Here is a 20,169-nt window from a genome sequence, read left to right as displayed (position 1 = left end):
GGTGTTGCAGAGGTTACGGAGGTTTGTTTCCCAAATGATCCTCATTGCTCCGGATTGGGCCAGGGGAGCGTGGTACCCGGACCTTCTCGACATGTCCCTCTGCCCTCCATACTGTCTTCCCTACCGAGACGATCTGCTCTCACGGGAGGGGTCAGGTTCTCCATCCAGAGGTCAGGTCTCTCAACCTTCATGCTTGGTATCTGAAAGGTTGAGATACAAGGATTGCGACCTCCCGGAAGACGTGATGGAGGTGTTGCTTCCGGCCAGGCAGCCCGCAACAAAATCCCTGTACTGTTGCCATTGGTGGACGTTTTGCGATTGGTGCAAGGGTCAGAATGCGGATCCTTTCCAGTGTTCCATTCCTATGGTGTTGTCTTTTCTGCTTTCTTTAGCCGACAGGGGCCTTCTAGTGGGTATGATTAAGGGTTACCTGGCGGCACTGTCTATATTTATGCTCGCATCTAAAGAGTGTTCTTACTTTAAGATTCCTTTGATTTCACAGTTTTTGAAAGGACTGTCTAATGTGTTTCCACAGTCCCCTTTCCAGGTGCCGGGTTGGGATTTGAATTTGGTTTTAAAGTTTCTGATTGGTGCTCCGTTTGAGCTTACACTCTTGTCCGCTGAGACTGTTGTCTTTTAAAACTGTGTTTTTAGTTGCAGTTACTTCCGCACGCAGAGTGAGTGAATTGCAGGCACCTTCTGCCAAGCCACCCTCTACTTTTTTCCATAAGGACAGGGTTGTCCTGTGGGTGCGACCTTCTTTTTTCCGAAGGTTGTGTCTGAATTTCATTTGAGCCAGACGGTGATTCTTCTGGCTTTTTATCCTCCTCCGCATCCTGGTAAGGAAGAGGAGAGGCTTCATAGGTTGGCTCCTAGGAGAGCTTTGAGCTTTTATCTTTCACGGATGTCCCGGGTCAGAGTGGACGTTCAGCTCTTTGCCGGTTATGCTGGACACCGCTTAGGTCAGGCTGTTTCCAAACAGACCTTGTCCAGATGGATTGTTTTGACCATCACTGAGTGCTACCGTTTGGTGGGGAAGGACCCTCCGGTAGGCTTACAGGCTCACTCTACTAGGGGTGTGGCTGCCTCCACTGCTCTACAAAGGGGTGTTCCTGTTGAGAATATTTGTGAAGCAGCCACATGGGCCTCTGTCCATACTTTTGTTAAACACTATTTCCCTCCTCCATAGTGTGGTACTGCTTTGGGAGTCTGTCATTGATGTGGAATATGTTGGAGGACCCAATCCCTTCGAAGAACAAGTCCCTTACCAGACTGGTAGCGTTCTTTCGATGGGAAGTTCCACCGATGTATGCCACATCGCCCTCCCAGCCTGCCCCTCTGTAGAATTTCCTCTGTGATTACAGATTCCATTTCCACAAGGCTGTAGGCAGTTATACTGGCAGGAGACTGGTGTCACACGTTCTGGGGGAAAAAAATAAACTGAGGCAACGGGCGCCGTGCGTCTTATATATAACATCTGGTGACGTCGACCCTCGACGGAGGCCATCGAGGGACATTGGTTCGACGCCATCAACGCAAGATGCCCTCTGCTGAAAAGTTTCCAAAGTGCACAGCTGCGGACATTACATGTCATAGATGTGGAATACGTCGCAGGAACATCCCATCGAAAGAACGTTACCAGTCTGGTAAGTAACTTGTTCTTCTAACATGGAGAATTTTTGGCTCGTTCTCTGGCCCCATAGTGTCAGATTCACCGACCTCTGCACATTATCTTTTGTGTGCCTACCCATATGGAACCCAGCCTGGTCTGGGTGTATGATTTTTTGGCAATACGTCCTTTAGTCGCAGGGCTAAGACCTTTGCATACAAATTAGCTTCCCCATTGAGCAGGGAGATAGGGCGATAACTGGAACAAGTTGTAGGGTCCTTGTTGATGGGCCCATATCTCCTGAGACTAATCCTGTGCCCCACACTCTGTTAGAGTCTGCTTAGAGAGCCAATTAAGATGTTCTGAAACATTTTATAGTACACATTCCCGAATCCATCTGGCCCAGCTAGTGATCCAATTGCCCACCAACCTCTACCTCTGAAAACAGAGCTTCCGGCGCTAACCTTTCTTCCTCAGAGATATGTGATATATTCAACCTCCTAAAGAATGATTGTTGATTCCCCCCCCCCCAACGAGATGCTTCTCCGCCAGGAATAAAAGGGGTGCATGATTTCCATTTTGTCTGCCTCCCCTCTCTTAAGTTCCATGTCCCCATTCCTCATCTGTGCAATATCATTTTTAGTACGTTGTTGCCTAAGTTAGGCCATCAGGAATCGGCTTTATCCCCCTTCACATAATACGTTTGTTTTGTCTGGATTAATAACTGTGCTGATTTGTCTGCGAGTTGTGCCTCTAGTTTCGCCATGGCCCTCATCAGTGTCTGCCAAGCTCTCTTAGACCCATTAACGTTGTGTGTGTCCTCTGCCTTCACTACCTCCCTTCAACCACCACCCTCCCAAGTTCCTTTTCTTGTATACAGGCTGACGTTTTTGCTATGAACTCCCCCTGCATGACCGCCTTACTCGCATCCCATACTATGTGCCAGTCCACCCCCTCAGTGTCATTCTCCGGGAAATAATTTCTTAGTCGTTACCATGTGAGTCCTCAGTGGCAAATCCCTTAATATTAGGGCATTCAATCGCCAAGGTTTACGAACCCTCGGGGTAATTACCTGTGGTTTCAACTGGAGAATTACCGGGGCATCATCCGATAAATCGTGCGTCCTGATCTCCAGTTTTGTCACCTGGGGGATGAGTGTCGGAAACTAAAATCATGTCAATGCGTGAAAACCCCTTATGCTCCGCAGAGTAGTGTGTATATGCAAATATTGCCACTGCTTTATGAGGTGCAGTTCCCTGAGAAATTGCGGCAATGCTATTCTCTGTCTACCATCGGACTGGGTGGGAGGGAGGGATAGTCTAATCCATGAGAGTCCATCACACAATTGAAATCCACCTACCATCACCTTACCCAACCCCCATTCTGCCAACTTTCCTCATGAAGTCACAATAAAATGATCCTGCTTCGCATTGGGTCTGTAAACTGCCAACATCATTAACAGTTGGCCCTGCAGCCACCTCCCCCCCACCACTAAAAATCGACCCTCTGGGTGCTTGTGGGAAATTCGCTTGGTAAACTCCACATCCTTAGAAGTTAATAGTGCCGCTAAAAGTGAAGTACTGTTTAGGGAATGCCCTGTGTCTGAGACGAGCCTCATCTTTAGGGAACAAATGTGTTTCTTGTAGCCAGACAACCGAGGTACGCAACTCAGTTGAATGCCTTAGTATAGAGCGCCCCTTGACCGGAAAATTAACGCCCGGGCGCCTGAGGGCTTGTGTGCGATGTATAGATGCAATAAATAAATACATTCAGGCGCTGAACTTTTAAGGAGACCATATGCAGATCAGCCAATCCAGGTCAGAGTGCCTTTAATAGAATCACATGGTGGCCCAGACCCTCGAGTAATTAACCATTCACCGACCACCACCACCTTCTAAATCACTATTAGAACAGTAACAACGGTAGAATCCCCACCCTACAGAACCCCAATAGCACTTTGATCATGCGCTGTGTATTAACACCACTCAGGGTGATTAGGGCTTTTCCGGTCTATCGCTCCTGTCCCCCCTTTCCCCTTTACATTGTAGAATATTTCTGTGTCATGGTGTCAGCCCCCTCTCAACTTGCTGATTGTTCCATGAGAGCATCCCTGAGTTGGAGTTTGGTACCTCTCTCACGACCATGATCAGGGAGGAGTCTCACCTTATCTCCCTTATTCCTCCCTTTCGGGTGTAGGCGTGTCATTTTCCATCGTTCTTTCTTTGCAGGCGGCAGGGTTTCTTCCCTGTTTTCACAATCCATTTTCGAGTTTATGGGGTGGCCCTCTTCATTTCCCTCCATTAGATCAGCTACCTCTTCTTCTTTGGAGATCGAGTACAGTTGACTTGCCATTCAAACCGAAGGGCAAAAAGAAACAACCAGCGGTAACGTATGTTTTTCTAGCGTAGCCAGTTTGTGACCATACGTAAGTGTTTCCGTTTTATGAGTGTCGCTTGTGCCAGATCTTGATAAATAGCTAGGGGAGTGTACTTAAATCTCACTGGTTCATGCTTTCGTGCCGCATAACTTCCTCCTAAAGCTGGAACAGGTGGACTCATGTTAGTACGTCCGGGGCTAAGTTTCTGCTTATTTGGAATGAGGAGTACACCTGGTGGGTGCAATCTAGGACTATCTCCCGCTCAGATTCCTCCCCCAGAAGGAAGTGAAACAAGTCCTTCACATATTCCTGCAGGTCTGCATCTGACAATGACTTAGGTACCCCCCGGAAACGCATATTGTTCCATCGGTATCTGTGCTCCGCCTGCTCCTGTTTGTCGAGGACAGACTGCATTTGCTGTTCCATGGCACCTACCTTTGCGCCAACTGGTCAGGATCATGCCCTTGTTCGCACACTGTCGTTTCAAGTTCATTCACTCGCCTCTCCACCGCCAAAACGTTTTTATTAAGATCATAGATGGACTTAGATAGCTTAGCCGCACTATCCTTGATGCCCTTCTTCAGTTCCTGTAGCATGGCCATTAAGTCCAACCTTCTTGTCGGAGGATCATCCATCTCCTGCTGGGAGGGGGCAGCAACGTTTTTGTGGATCTGCTCCCTGCATGAGTGATTTAATGTCCCCAGAGTGGGCCCCTTTCCATTTTGCCATTTGTTTGGCCATATTTGCGTTCTATTTCCGTATGGGTTAGAAGGTATACAGTGTCTGCTTTGGGTGAGATCCACTCACCCACAGTAGGGTGCTCTTTCACCACTATTGTGCCTCATGCCCCTACAAAGAGCACTTTAGATTGGGCCTCCTCACTTATGATCCGCACCTCAAGCCGCTCTCACCCTCCTTCCAGCCTCTCACCCCTGGTACATGCGACTTCAGCTCCTCTTCCGGCACAACTCACTCCCAGCTTCCTCAAGTCAGGCCCCCTTTGTAGCTACAGAAGCACCCGTTCTATGCAATGGGCTATGCCATTAACTGCAGGAATAGCAGGCGCCTCCGATGCCTCAGCTCCATTGATCATAGCCAGGGAAGTTATGCCTCATTAGCATGTCCCACTATGGGGCCGCGTAGTCTTCCTCCTGCCGTATCAGTGGTTCAGGCTTCACCGCCACGAGCTCCGGGTCTTCTACATAGAACCGGCTGCTCCATGCGGGCTCCCAACTGCATTAAGCCCCTATCCGGGGCATGCATTCACCTCCGGTGGGGGTCCCGCTTCTTGCCGCACGCACTGGAGACGGCCACTTCTCTGTTGGTCCCTGCAGCCTCCGCTCCTCCTCCTGCACAGCGAGAGCCCACCAGGAGCTCCCTCTATTCACCCAGCCACCAAACCGGGTCTGAATACTGTGGCCCTCTTTACCGCTGCTTCACTGTCCTCAGCACTCTGTCGATGGGGCTTCAGATGAAGGAGGCTCCATTACCAGTTTTTTGCTGCTCACCCATCGCGGGCCGGGTCCATCTGCCATTTTGGATCTCCCACGCAGAGATTTTCAAAGCTCTGCACCCATCGATCCCATGCATGGATTCTCTCTGCACTTTATGGGGAGTGTCCCCGCTTCATGACGCTACAATTCTGTTGATTTGGGGGCAACGACATGTCTTGCAAATGGGGGAATCGGGGCCCGAAACAGGCCCAAGTCCGGGAGCTCAACAGAGAGTTATCTGCTGACGTCTCCGGCTATCCACGCCCCAATACACCTCCCAGGCCATGTTTTTCCAGTACAGCACTTGATGAGGTGGAACCAGGTCTGCACACAAGGGTCGAGGACACACGACAGCTTCTAAATAGTATCCAGACTGTTCCTCTTCAGCGCAATAGTTGGTGAGGGTAAGCTAAAGCTACCAATCAGTGTCTGGGACCCCAAAGAACTCCATTGTAAGCCTCAGGAAGGCTGGGGAAAGAAAGACATTTCTCTGACAGTCAAGGACCGGCTGTAGTTAGATGAAGAGAATCCAATCAAGACAAGAACTGCCTTATGTCCAGGGGAATGGAGTCACCCCTCTGAATCAATAAGACATCAACTTTGAGTTAATTAGCTTAGTGTGTAAGGGACAGAGTTTGGATTTTGACACTGAACAGCGAGACTTTTACTTTGTACATTCTGGAACTAGTTATTTCCCTTGAGGCGGAGAAACCCCTTTTATAGTTGGAGCAAGTTAGGGTTTTCTTTTCCTTTTGCACCTTTGAATAAATGTTTATAGCCAACACCATGACCCAATTGTGTCAGAGTCTTACTTATGCACCATTACCATAGCAGCTCACCTGTGATTGAGCCTGGTTCGGGATCTATGTTTTGCAGCCAAATTGCACCCATCAATGTTGCTGCTCACCAAATCCTACCTGTCGAATCTACCTCTGCCGATCCCTGCCTTCCCTGCTACTTTCACAGATTGTAACCTATTCGGTTCTCCTCCCCCTTGCACCACCGGGTCCTTTACTTTTGCCTTTCAACTCCATAAATGGGGCTCTTCCCGCTCTCTGTTTTACCCTCCATCTTTTCTCTCAAGCTTGTGCAATGTTCTAAGGGAGGAGTTTCATTCCTTGTGCTTCCCATCTGCAAGAAGCAAAATTGCACTGTTTACATCCCGTCACTCTACTCCGGTTCCCCCTTTTCACCGTTCTTGCTAGGAAACTCGCCCTAATGCCAGCCCTACAGTGAATATATGAAGGGCACTCATGTGATCTGCCACAATGGGAATGTCTGGGGTTTTGCTAGGCAGTGTTTTAGGAAGCTCCAGATCAGCTTGTTCCGATTGAGTCCTGATTTAAATAAGGTAAATAAATCCATTCTTCTCCACCTCCACTGGTCAAATCTCCCAACAACCCATGTCTCCCAACTGTTTAGATAAGGCGTGCTGATGCCTGAACACTGAGCGCCGGGATCCTGCTCACTGCAGATGACCGACATTGCAAGTGCTTCCTGGCAACCTTCCTATCTTGGAAGGGCAGAAAAGGCCCAACCCTATTCTTGGGGACCATGGAGGTGTTCAAGAATCCTAGGAACAGCCCTGGGCTGGGCACGGTTTTCCACCGCAAACTGCTTACGAGCACCCAAGCCACCTTCAAGGCGATAGCCACTGCAGAACAGCATTGCTTCTCTGGACCTTGTAGAGCTGTCTCAACTGCTTCTAGATGCCGAATCGACCATCACCTATCTTTTCTTAAGCTGACTTGAGCAGATCACTGCTACAAGACTGCATCCTATATCTGGACTGTGTCGAGCTCACTCGATTCATTGAAAGCACTTGACTCAACCATCTGGATGCTGACTCAACCCAATGGAAAGTGCTTAGAAGCCCGGCTTGATACTGTCTAGCCACCCAAGAAGAAAATATAGGTGCTGAGTTCTAAGTATAGGAGTTCTGTCCCCCTGGACTGACTTTAAGGGCCTCAGTGACAATTTAAGACCCCATTCCTTACCTTTTTAAGACCTTCATTTTGAACTCTGCATTGCTGCAGAGACTATTGCCTGTCTACCCCTGTCTTCATAAACAGAGTGCCCTTTTTCATCCTAAAGTCTGCATAGTCTGTGCCTTCTCTTACCTGAGTGGGTTACTAGTGTTTTTATTAGTGTTTCTATTTTTAGTTTAATTAACGACCCCTGCAGAGCAATAGTCATTTCATCACAGTTTGTGTTGATTTTGAAGCTACTGTCCATGTTGTACCAGTTGTTTGTTTCAGAATATTTGGTTCTATGTGATATTCTCGAATATTAAAGGCTGCACACAAAAAGACTTATTTTTGGCCATTTTGGAGTGGCCTTTAATATTCAAAACATTCCCCCCTTCTCACATCCGCCGCGTGAAATTGGTGGTTTCACCCCCAAAACCTCCCTTTGAAACTGCACTACCCTCCTTCCCCCTGCCATTACCATAGCTGACGAACTAACACACACACACTTCACCCCACAACATGCTCACACACACTTCACCCCACGACATGCGCGCGCGCACACACACACACACACACACTTAACCCCACGACATACACACACACACACACTTCACCCCACGACATGCACACACACTTCACCCCATGCCATGCACACACGCACACTTCACCCCACGACATGCGCACACACGCACACACACACACGCACACTTCACCCCACGACATGCACACAAAGACTTACCTGTCCAACGTCTGACATCATTCGTCTTCCCCCTGCCCATTCAGAATTGCCTGTCAGCTCCTGCACGCTCTGGTGTGCGGCAGGGGCGTGGCAGTTATGATGTAGATAGAAAAACCGCTCTGAGAGTTTTCAGAGTGGTCTTTCTAAATCGGTCTTTTTAATATTTGCTTAATTTAAAAATACTTTTTCACTCCATATGGAATCTTCTGCAGCTCATGCTGTAACTGTTCTTGGCATGAGGGATGCTTTTAATTCTGCTGCTGATGTTGCATCTGTTCTATGGGTGAGGTAATATTGGAATGCTGCTGCCTAGGCTGCACCTCTTAAGTATGTGTGAGGGACCGCTGCTCTGCTTCTATCATCATGGTGTATTCGTTCTGTGTCTGAGCAAATTGTGCGCTGCTGTTCCCCAAGTATACATGTATGTTTGTGTGTGAGTGTATCCAGTGTAAATATGGCTGGAATAAATACTGTTTTCTAACTATATTTATTCAAATTGCTCTCTGACCAGCATCTGTTCTGTCCACAAATATGCTAGAAATTGAGTTAGTTAAGTAAATTAAACCAGTCCTAGAATCTGTGGGAAATACTTTTTGGCTTCAGCAGATAAATATAATTGAAATCATGATGTAAAGGATGCTTGTACTGCTACTGTCTCTGCTATACTGTACGCCTGAGGGAAACCTTTAAAGCTGTGTATGTGTGTGTACTTTGCAGCAGTGTGCCTATTCTTTTGAAAATCCTAAAATATAATTGCATTGCTGTGTTCCTTTCTTCCCACTCAGTCTTGGGGTTGCATCCTATGGTGAAGCTGCTAATGTCATATTTTCTGCATCACAGATTGAGCAGCTATGATCTTGCAGAATCTCAAGCCACCCTGACTGCCCAGCATGATTTAGCCCAGCATCTGATCTTTGTAGGCACCAAACTGGTGGAGCCCTGCTGTGCTAAGTTGGGATCGGTATACATGGTGATTGGCGAGCTCGAACAGGTTGACGGTATGTTCCTCTTTATGTCCCATATCACTCCACCCTTTCCTTGAACACATTTTGTGCAGAATCCATCTGCCAATAAATACCTAGCAACTTACTGCATTTTTGAGATTGATGCAGGGGGGGGTGTATGCTCTCCGTTGTAGCTACATTTCCGCTTGTAACAGGTTTCGTGCCATAATGCAGTGCATCTGAGGCTGTCATTGCTTTCAGATGGTGGCACCAGCGGGAGTGATTAGTTTCATTTGAGAAACATGCCTATGCGTTACCAATGCCTTTTTTTTGTTTACTGCTATAACTTGCCTACATTTGCCAAATGCAAATCTGTGCAATCAGCATTCCCTTTTACCTGGCACTGCTTTGCTTCTCATTTGTGTGAAATGCTGAATGACAATAACTATTAGATGGACAACCAATGAGGGGGAGATGTGGTTAACCTGTATAAGTCTATAAGGGTCCACTTGCGGCTCACTCTGTCCTGGCACTACCCGCTTACCTTGACCTATTCTATAATTTCTCTGTCTTACCTAGAGGGTTGCCAGTTGTTCTCCTTTACACATTTCTCTAAATGTTCTCAGTGTGACGTCCCAGAATCCCTTATCTAGGTCTTTCCTTTTGTAGGCTAACAAGATACAACAAGCTCTTGTCTCGGGAGAGTTCATGAAGATCAAGCTAGACTTTGATCGAATCTACCTGTTGGTGTCAGAAACCAGAAGGTGTCTCATTCACTAGTCCCTTGGGATTTGTCATCCAGGTGGCCAGGACACTGCAATCGCTTTTGGATCCAGTTCACTTTCCAGAAAACTTGAGAATAGAAAGCATAAGACCAGGAAAGCAGGCTGAAGAATCCTGCATAGTGTGTTGGAGATACCCGGGGCCCTCCTGCGTCAATAATCAAGGCAGGGAGAAGCAGTAGCCGCCGTGGTACCGTCCTTGGCTCCAAGAACAAAGCAGCATCAGTGAAATCAACACAGCAGGAAAGTTGGGGAGGCCGATACAAGACCACTCTGTGTTGAAGCCAAGGTTGCAAGCAACAGCATTGTATGGCGAGTGCTAGCACGAACCTTGTTAAAAAGTGTGTGATGAGAGACGCAAGTAAAGTTTGACTGCTGATGAGTGATTGAACTTTAAAGGCAAGATACAATACTTTTGACAGAGTGGTCCAGCACTGTGTGGGTGCTCAATCGAAGGTCTCTGTAAGGTATCCAGCTGAGAAGTGGCAAAAGTGAAAGTGAGGAAAAAGGTTATATCAAGAAGGGAATGAGTAATTGTGAATCAAAGTGGTCCTGCGATGGGTCAAGCAAAATCCTGTGCACAGTCGAAAGTCTTCTATTTTGATGAAGTAGAGAAAGTTTGGAAAAGTAGATCAATTTGCTCTGAGCCCGGTGGCCGGTGACCAACTGAAGGTTTTGCGTTAAACTGGATCTGAAACCGGCTTAAGGGGACCCGGGGTGAACAGTAAATCACCTGAGAAGTTGTATATGTGAAATCCTAAGAAGCCACCTGAGAAGTTGTATATGTGAAATCCGAAGAAGGCAGGAACTTTAATGATTGTGGTGTTGCATTAGGCCCTCTGAAATAAGAGACTTTGGCACAGTAGGCCTTGATGTTGAGATTTTGAACTGCATCCTCGTGCTAGAGAAGCCAGAGAGTGTGCTAAACTCGAGTGTGCTAACTTGTCCCATGCTGAAAACGTGGGGAAGGGAAGCCAACGCGTGAATATCCTGACATATCATTTCTTGAAAACTTTTCTTTTGCATAACATTGTTTCCCGCACTATCTGTATTTAGAAGTAAGGATTGGCAATAGGTTTATTAGAATAGGCCCTTTTATTCTGACAGACTCTACTAGGACTGTGTTATTATTATTTGATGGTCGTAGCTTCCTCCCATCTTTAGATTTAGGATTAGAGAGGCATTTTTTAAACTCAATTGAAGTTCAATAAACACCCTTGAACTGTGATCACTTGTGTCCGTTTTACTGTTTGATACCATGCCTTCCTTACACCGGCTGCTACTTGAAATTTGAGGTAGCATACATGGGAATTGACCAGGTAGCTTGTTGAAATGCTGATAGCACATGAGTTAGTTTGTCGGCCCCTCTCAGATAGCCAACCTGTTTTAGGATCACCATAAGAAGCACTTCTTCCTTCTAGGGATTTGTATTAGCTGGAAGAACTTCAAAGCATTGTTTCTTGCTGTTCAATAAATCACGTGTTTGTAAATGGAGCAGCAAAGACATACATTCAGTGTTTTGACTTGTAGCATGGGGTGACCGGATCATATTTAGTTAAAACAACAAGCCCTAAACCATCTACGGCTGCTCTCCATTCAGCACATGCATTGAGATGAGGATAACACTTCCCTGCTTTCCGATTGACGAGCACTACATATAAGCGAAGACCCATCCAACTTTACTCGGTACAAACAGGCACATTTTCCCAACATAAAGAAGGGAGTAAAATATTCCTAATAAAAATAGGAAACAATGGATACTGAGGATGCTGCTTGGGTTTTGAAGAGTGCACCAGCAGAGTAGTGTAACAAGAAGCATATCTAACATTATTACTAATATATCTAGTATCATTAGTAATACTATTATTGCCTGTTTGAAGAGAATCTTTAAGATATAAAAATGCATATTTTAATTTGCACGAACTTCTAGGTGCAAAGCATTTAAGTATAATTTTACTTGCCTAATATTACTCCTATTGAGAATTAAGTTTAATTTTGTTACTCATTAAAAGTTCATTACAAACATTAAGAAATTGATTAAAGAGTTATCTGAAGCCCTACCATTCGCTATGCGATTTGATTAACAGTACCAGCTAATAGGCAACCAGGGTACCAAATCCTAAGCTGCTTTGGGAACCCAAGACAACCCTGAATTACTTGAATGACCCACACTCATTTGGATAACCCAACATGATGTGAACCATTCAAGACTCCATCGTAACCATCTTAATGTGGTGAGGGACATGTTGATAAATGAGCAGGAAGACTGGGACTATAAACCCCTTGCAAATATGTTTAGTGCTTAATATGTCAGGGAAATGAGAAAGGGGATCAGTTTCCAATAGTGGGTTCATAAGGTATTCATTATGCTCCGGAAAGCACTAAGTTCGAGAGTGTGGTAGCTCTTTTGGAGTCATTATCCCTGCCTAATGCACAGAAAACAGTGAGCCTTGTTGGATGCGGTTTTAACAATCTGGGATTTCATTTTAAGAAGGGCTGCTTTGACCATGTGCCCAATAGCATATCATTCCAGCATGCAGTTTAATAAAGAGACAGTGTGTCTGTCTTTGTCCAATTGCCTCTAGAAGTATTTGAAGGTACACAATAGATGGACAGTGTTTAGACATGAAGTACGACATGACCAGAATACTTGCTCCACGAACTACAGCCTGTCCACAGCTCAGCAGTCAAACACCTGATTCTGCTAGTTCCTTGGCGACACATCCCACCAGCAGTTGCTAGGCATTGCTGGCTTCACCATGCCGTATTCATACGTTTCAAAGCCCTTTGCATTGCACATTAGCGACATCAGGGCATTGGACACCTGTTTCTAAATAAAAAACAATATCAAGACCTTGTCTCTGCTCGGAATTTACTGATCAGAATCCAATGTTTCTCAAATCTCTCATCAGCAGCGCCTATCAGCTGTTTGTCTTTCTCAGCCCAAAATTCCAAGTTCTGAAACTCCCTTACACTTCAGATCCAGAAGCTTGAGAACCACCTCGCCTTCAGGAAGACCTTAAAAACCTGGATATCTGTCTACTCTCCCTCTCTGTGACCTGAGGATAGAATGACTTTACCTACACCTTTATTCTGTATAAGCCGACCACAGCCTCTCCATCAATAGTTCTGCTCAACCAGAACTCAGTATCCCAATAGCCCACCTAACCCTAACTGGCCTACTTCTCTACCCCCCCTAATACACTATCCCTAGTATTCCTAACTCACCTCACCATCATTCTTCCCATCTGATGCTGGGGTGAGTTGTGTTTCTTAGGCACTTGGAACTTTAATTAAAAAACAAATCTTACCGGCACTGCAGCACGTTGTACCCGCTTCCACCTCCTCTTGTCCCCGCTTCCTTACCCCTCCTCCCTCCCACTCACTGCGCTCCCATTGGACAGCAGGCCCTTACTAGACAACATTGCTAGGTAACCCCATCCATGGCAGCCTCCTCTGTAAGGGCCTGAAGGCAAAGGGCAGCTCCCACAGTTGCAGCCCCAGGTGGTGTTTGCCCTTGTTCGCCGTCAACCAGCAGCGACCGTCAAGGTAACAAAGGTGGGCAGGGGGAACAGCCATTACTGCTCTCCATCTAACTGTGTCTCCTCTCTTATTTCTTCTTGGTAATTGTTGCAGTCTGCTACACGTCACAGTGTTATCCGTATCTAGCATTAGGTGACTGTCAGAGTTAACCTTGGGGCTTTTTCCCCCTCTTTATAGGAAAGTCAAATCTGGATGTTTTGCCTTGTGCATACTTCAACTAAACGCCTGTCTTAAACTTGCTCTGTCCCTGTGCATCCATTAGGCTTTCCCCCTCCCATGGTCAGCCATACTTTGTACTTTTGTGCCTCTCTATTGTTTGTGAGGCAGCTGTGCCTCCTCACTGTGGATTGTTTTGCTCTCTAGGTATTTTCCACCATCTAGGTTCCATCTACTGTTGATTCTGTTGGTCGCTGCTGTGGCCACTGACTAACCCCTCCCATTCCACGTTGGCTCTCAGTCTCTGTTGTCCCCCCCGTCTTCCATTCAAGCTGCTTGCGCATTCCCCTTGTGGTGTGTTTCCTGCCTGTGCTTCTGGTGTGCTTCCTACTGTGTGAACCCTCCCCTCCTGGGCTGTTATTCTCTTCCTCTCTTTTCTATGGTGCACTCAATTTCTTTTCAAACTGCTACTCTATCTCCTATCCTATCCTTCTCACTAAGTCTGGAAGGAAATATTTCAAGAAGGATATCCTGGTCTCCAACCCAGGCCTTCCCATTGCGGATACCTACATCAGGGCTTCCTCCAGGCAGACTTTCACCAACATCCTCTTTGTCATTCCCTATCCAGACCTATGGTCCCCTCATATGATCTCTGTTCTTTCTCCTTCTCTCCCATTAATGGCGACACATGATGGAAGGTCCACTTGGCCTACTTCCACTGCTCCTTAGCTATCATTAATGTCTTTCAAAATGGAACCATCATGGTCTAGTGCTCTCACCTCAATCTCCTCCTTCTTGATAGACATACCCATGTTTTATCATCTTCCTCCCTTCTCCTGCTACTCCTTCTACCTCCTCTCCAGTTCCTTTGCCACCTCATTCCTTCTCCCCCACTTCTCTCTGCCCACTATGCCACCTAGGTCTACTGCCTCTGCCACTTCAGCTGGGTGTACCTAACTCCTGTACCCCGCCCCAGAAGACTTTAAAAAGTGGCGGCCTGCTCCACGTAGTTACTCTCAACTCTCGCTCTGCTGTCAAACACTCCTCTGACATCTGCCGCCTCCTCGAAGACCTTGATCTTGATGTCCACGCTCTCACCGAGACATGGTTCATGGCCAGCTCTGTCATGAGTTTGGACACTCTCCTCCCTGAGCGCTACAAGATCCTTTCCGAGCCCAGAACCAATCGGCCTGGAGGTGGAGTGGCCTTGATCTTTCCTGAGTGGGTTCCTGCATCTGTCATTCCCATGCAGGCCTATTCCTCTATTGAATGCCTGGTCTGCAGGCTCTATATCTCTCCTGGCCTCTCTCTAACTGTGGCCACCATCTACAGGCCACTTGGCCAGGTTGCACTCTTCCTCTCAGAATGGGCGGACCTTACCTCTTCGTTTCTTGTCCCTTCCCCCAACCTCATCTCCTCAGACATCCCCCTCTCTAACCCTCTCACTACGCCTCTCTCTTGCACTGACCACTTCTGCTCTCTTCCCACCTGAAGCTTCCTGCCCCCTAGGCAAAGCCCACCGCAGAACTGCCACCTTCCTTCCCGGTCATTCGGCCACTTTCACCTCCACTTTCTCTGCTCCTCCTACGCCTGCCGCTGACTCCCACTCTGACACAGCTCTCTCCAATCTGCATCTTTCTATCTCCAACACTCTTGACATCCTTGCCCCTGCCATGAGGATTCGCCTGAAGCCTACCTCCAAGTGCAACTCTTGGCATGACTCTGACCTGGCCGCCTTGAAACGTAAGCTGAGTGGAAGTGGATGGCATCGGGCGCATCCTCTGATAAACTGGCCTGCTGCCTGCTCCAAAGGCAATGCAGACTCCATCTTCTCCAAGAAGAGGGTCCATATTCAGGCCTGCGTCTCCGCGGCCTCTAACAACATGGCCAAACTCTTTCAAATCTGCAAGGAGCTGACCAATCCTACTGCAGTCTCCACCTTTCCTGTTCCCTCCCAGGCCCTCTGCTCGACTCTGGATTCTCATTTCACCACTAAAACCCAGGACATCCTATTCTCTCTCTCTCTCTCTCTTTCTCTTTCTCTTTCTCTCTCTCTTTCTCTCTCTTTCTCTTTCTCTTTCTCTCTCTCTTTCTCTCTCTCTTTCTCTCTTTTTCTCTTTCTCTTTCTCTCGATCTTTCTCTTTTTCTCTCTTTTTCTCTCTCTTTCTCTCTTTGTCTCCTTCTCTCTCTCTTTTTGTCTTTCTCTTTATCTTTCTCTCTCTCTCTCTCTTTCTCTCTCTTTCCCTTTCTCTTTCTCTTTCTCTTTCTCTCTCTCGCTCTCTTTCTCTTTCCCTCCCTCTTTCTCTCCCTCTTTCTCTCCCTCTTTCTCTCTCTCTTTCTCTCTCTCTCTTTCTCTCTCTCTCTTTCTCTCGCTCTCTTTTTCTCTCTTTTCAGAGCAACCAGAGGCATGGAAACAGCTCTTCTGAACACCTGTGAAGATCTGCTCTCTGACCTTGACTCCAGCTCTCCCGCTGTCCTCATCCTCCTTTACCTTTCCACTGCCTTTGACACAGTGAGCCACACCACCCTGATTAATCGAGTCCGCGAGAACCTGGGCATCACTCTGGCATGGCTGACCACCTTCCTCTTGGACTGACCCACCCAAGTCCAACTTGGGTCCTTTCTCTCCACCACCTCTCTCTCCTCATGTGGTGCCCACCAGGGCTCTTTCCTCTCACCCTGGCTCTTCAATTTCTACTTGGCCCTTTTGGCCCACTTGATTGCCACCTTCACTTCTAACTTCCAGTGTTATGCGGATGACACACAGCTCTCTTTCAGGCTTCCCTCGGCCTCCTCTTCTTCCTTGCTCATTCCTGATTGTCTATCCAAGATTCAGGTATGGTGCACCTCCAATGTTCTCTGCCTCAACGCCAGTAAGACTAAAATTCTTATTGGGACCCCTGCTCCCGCTTTCCCTCTCACACTCTGGCCACCCTCCTTGGGCCCTCTACCCTCGCCCTCCTTGGAGGCTAAAAACCTTGAGGTCAACTTCGACTCCACTCTCTCCTTCTCTCCTCTCATCACGGACCTTGCCAAGAAGGTAGAGGGCCTTTTCTCATCTTCCCCCAGAAGCTCACTGTCTCCAGAGCTCTGGTTCTCTCCAGGCTGGACTACCGCAACAGCCTCTTTAGCAATCTGCCTAACTCTTCTCTCTGCCCCCTTCAACTAGTCCAGAACAGGACTTCGAGACTTATCCTTGGCCTCAAGCCCAGGGACTGCATCTCTCCAGCCCTGAAATCTCTGCACTTGCTCCCGGTTGTTGGAAGGATTAAGTTGAAGCCCTTTTGAATCATCCAGAAGGCTTTATGGGGCCGGGGTCTGATCTAAATCGAACTCTAACTAAATACCTTCTTTCTAGAGCCCTTCGTTTAGCTACCTCAAACTCTGAGGGTCAGACTCTTCTCCAAGCAGAGAGAGGGGGGTAGACCTCTTTCCTCTGCAGGTGACTCCTTCTGGAACAGCCTCCGTGCCCCTCTCGAACTTGAGTCGGACCATCTGAAGTTATGGAAGTTGCTCTAGACCTTCCTTTTCTCCTTTACCTTCTCTCTCCCTCATCCTTGCTAACCTTCCTGTCTGCCTGGCCTGACTGGTTTCTGTGTACCCTCAGAATCTCACAGGGTACCAGGCCCCTCCATGACCAGTTTTCCTGCACTGCCTCCTGGCATACAGTGCACTTAGGGACTGTAACTCCTACTGCCCCCCTGCCTTCGAGGAGGAGGCGCAGAAGAGAGCACTTCTGTTAATCATTCTGCGCATTCTAGTCTTTGTGGACTTCCTATTGGCCAAGACAACTGTGAAATAGAAGAAGGCAATTCAAACTCAGTACGAGATCCTCCCTGGAGGAACTGGGAGCTGCAGAGCCAGCGGTCTGGAGCCGAGTGAAGCAGCCAAGGACTAGATGCTTGCTCGCCAGCAGACACGCTCCGCAAAGCTGTGCTGTGGTTTGTCTGTGTCTGGAAGCACGAAGACGAAGCGCCAGCTGATCGAGAGAGCTGCGGAGCGTGGTCTTCCTGGGGGCGCGACGCCCGAAAGCAGGAAGCCCCTGCAGAGCCGCCGCAGAGCTCGAACGCAGTAGGAGACCCAGAATCAGCTTGAGTAGGTCTGTTCTAGAATGGAAAGCGTGGTCTTCCTGGGGGTGCGAAGCCCGAAAGCAGGAAGCCCCTGCAGAGCCGCCGCAGAGCTCGAACGCAGTAGGAGACCCAGAATCAGCTTGAGTAGGTCTGTTCTAGAATGGAAAGGATAGTGTGGCATAGTCCCATGCATAACCTGGGAGAGTGACTGTGGAATGGTCAAAGGGGCTGGGTGTCATACTGAATCAGTAGATGTTGGGCCTGAATGAGGTATTCTATGGGGGATCTCCAGACCAAACTCAATGGGTCCCCACACTAGGGCAGGGCTAGTCACAGAAGCGCTCCTACACTGGTACAGAGGATGGGGAAACGAGGATGGGGAAACAATCCTTTGGGATAACCCAACCAACAGCCTAGAAAATAAGGGAGAGCCACCCACATTTCCTAGCAAGTCCCAAACACCCACCATAGAAATTATGGATGCATAGGCGAGTATTTAAATTCATTTATTCCTTCAGAACCTCTGCTTTAGGGAACAGGAACACACATGAAATAGATGAGCATGAATAACAAGATCCCTGTGGATTCCCGTGGATACAAAGTCATGCTTAACAGACATTTCAGATGCATTTATTCCTTTGACACCTCTGTGGAAGTGAGAATTCCAGCAGGAGGTACAGACAAACGTTGTTTGGGGGACTCCTGCGGATACATATTTGCACTCTATCAGAACATTAAGGAGAAAGAAACATATATGCATCTTCAGCACGAGGATCAAAACGGAAAAACATTATTCCAGCATTGCCATTCTCCTGTGACAAAGTTTGCTTATGAAAACAGACAGATCTCCTTGCCTACCAACGACTTCTGATTTACATGCTTGGAAAGCAGGAGGAACTGTTCAAAGCATCAATGAGGGAGATGCAGCTTTGATTTTGGTGACTCAACTTGCCAAAGGATATTAAAATTTTAGTTCAGGAATGCACATCTGGTACTCAGCAGAAAGAAACTTGACAACCACCTGCCGGCCTCTTGCCGCTGTTTAAGGGTCCAGGCAGAAGCTGGGCGGTTGTGACTATGGTCTGCATCACTGAGTTAGTGTTTGGAAGTATTGGTGGGACAAAGCCTGGCCAAATTGTCAACTGTGGTACCTGATATATGTGCACCAGAGCATTGCCCCTAATTCGGGACTCGAAGAGGAACTGAAAGAAAGAATGAGAATCAAAGAATACATTTAAAAAATGCTAGCCTTCATTTACCGACCCCCTTCCCCAAAAAGTGCTATCTTTTTTTAAAATGAATAAGTGTGTTTATCATTTCAAAATCTTTCCAAACAACATTTTGTAAAGTTACAGCTTGACAAATCTAACTTCCTGAAACAATTTATATCAATACACATTAAAAGTCTTAATACAGCAATTCATACCAATACTAGTTATAGCTAAATAACCTTAATATGCTATGCCTACTTCAAATATGTGCTTTACTACACTCCTATAGCAAGTATTCAATTAAGTTAATTAGATAAAATTGGTCACTTTCAAATTTATCCACATCAGGATATTGCCTCTATTTGTGATTACCTAATAAAGGTAGTTTGTTCCCAATTATTTCCCAAAGTCTTATCAATGCAATAAGCAAAGGTACCTCAGTCGCTCCCAGGTATTTCCAGACACCATCCGTTTAATTAGTCCTGGTAAATAAACAAACGGTCTAAGAAAACACTCTGTATGATGGTCTACTCCTGGGCATGCAAGCAATAAATGTATTATTGTTTGTCTGTCCCTCTGTTTGAACACATAGGCGACAGCACCTTTTGTCTAACGGGAGGCCCAACCGAGGACAGTAGGTTGTAAGGCAATTGATTGAACAAGTCCTAGCAATACAAATTCCCTTCTGTATTTAAGGCATAGGAACTTTAGCAAATAAGGTTGGGGTTTAATGTGAAGGAAAGTGTAGCCTATTAAAGACTGTATCGTTTTTTCCCCCAATGCCTTCTCATAACTGTGTACATTATCCCAGCAAAGGACCTTCTTTTTTTTAACTGGGATATCAAGTTTTCATATGTTAGTGAGCAAATGATATGCCATTCTATCGTCAAGAAATCCTGTATTCTCTTTCTAATGATGTTTAGCCAAATATAATTACCAGCATTGCTAGCATGGCACATTAATGCCCAGATTGGGTGATCACTGTGTTATTGTATTTTTAGGTACAACGTCACTTCCCTAATCATGGCCAGTGCAAACATGGAAGGAATTACCAATCCCAATCGAATGATCGAGATAGGAACAGCGTTAACCAGGCTCAATAGATTTCTCTATATCACTCCTTCTAAGGAATCGAAACTGCTTCTGGCGTGTTCCATCCCCCAATCCTGCATCTATAGCAAAAAGGGCAGTTGGCACCAAGTTAGCATGTTATGCCTGAATTGTGCCCTTTAGGCTAATGCCTCGATATTGTCTGGTCAGTTGATTAAGGTATCC

The 20,169-nt window shown here is 46.9% G+C and overlaps 1 protein-coding gene across 7 annotated transcripts in view; it reads left to right on the top strand.

Moving 5' to 3' along the window:
• The window catches only part of TEN1 (TEN1 subunit of CST complex), a 528,532-nt gene that overhangs the window by 173,510 nt on the left and 334,853 nt on the right, over positions 1-20,169 (top strand). For all 7 annotated transcript variants that reach the window (XM_069654720.1, XM_069654719.1, XM_069654721.1 and 4 more), the window contains exon 3: positions 9,029-9,186. In XM_069654720.1, the coding sequence (XP_069510821.1) occupies positions 9,029-9,186 (158 nt within the window). The remainder of the gene's footprint in view (positions 1-9,028; positions 9,187-20,169) is intronic.

Source organism: Ambystoma mexicanum, chromosome 3q, assembly GCF_040938575.1.
Source record: "Ambystoma mexicanum isolate Mex_15411 chromosome 3q, UKY_AmexF1_1, whole genome shotgun sequence".
NCBI classification, from domain to species: domain Eukaryota; kingdom Metazoa; phylum Chordata; class Amphibia; order Caudata; family Ambystomatidae; genus Ambystoma; species Ambystoma mexicanum.
Note: the sequence above shows the minus strand (reverse complement) of the source record. Positions and strands in the feature narration are given on the sequence as shown.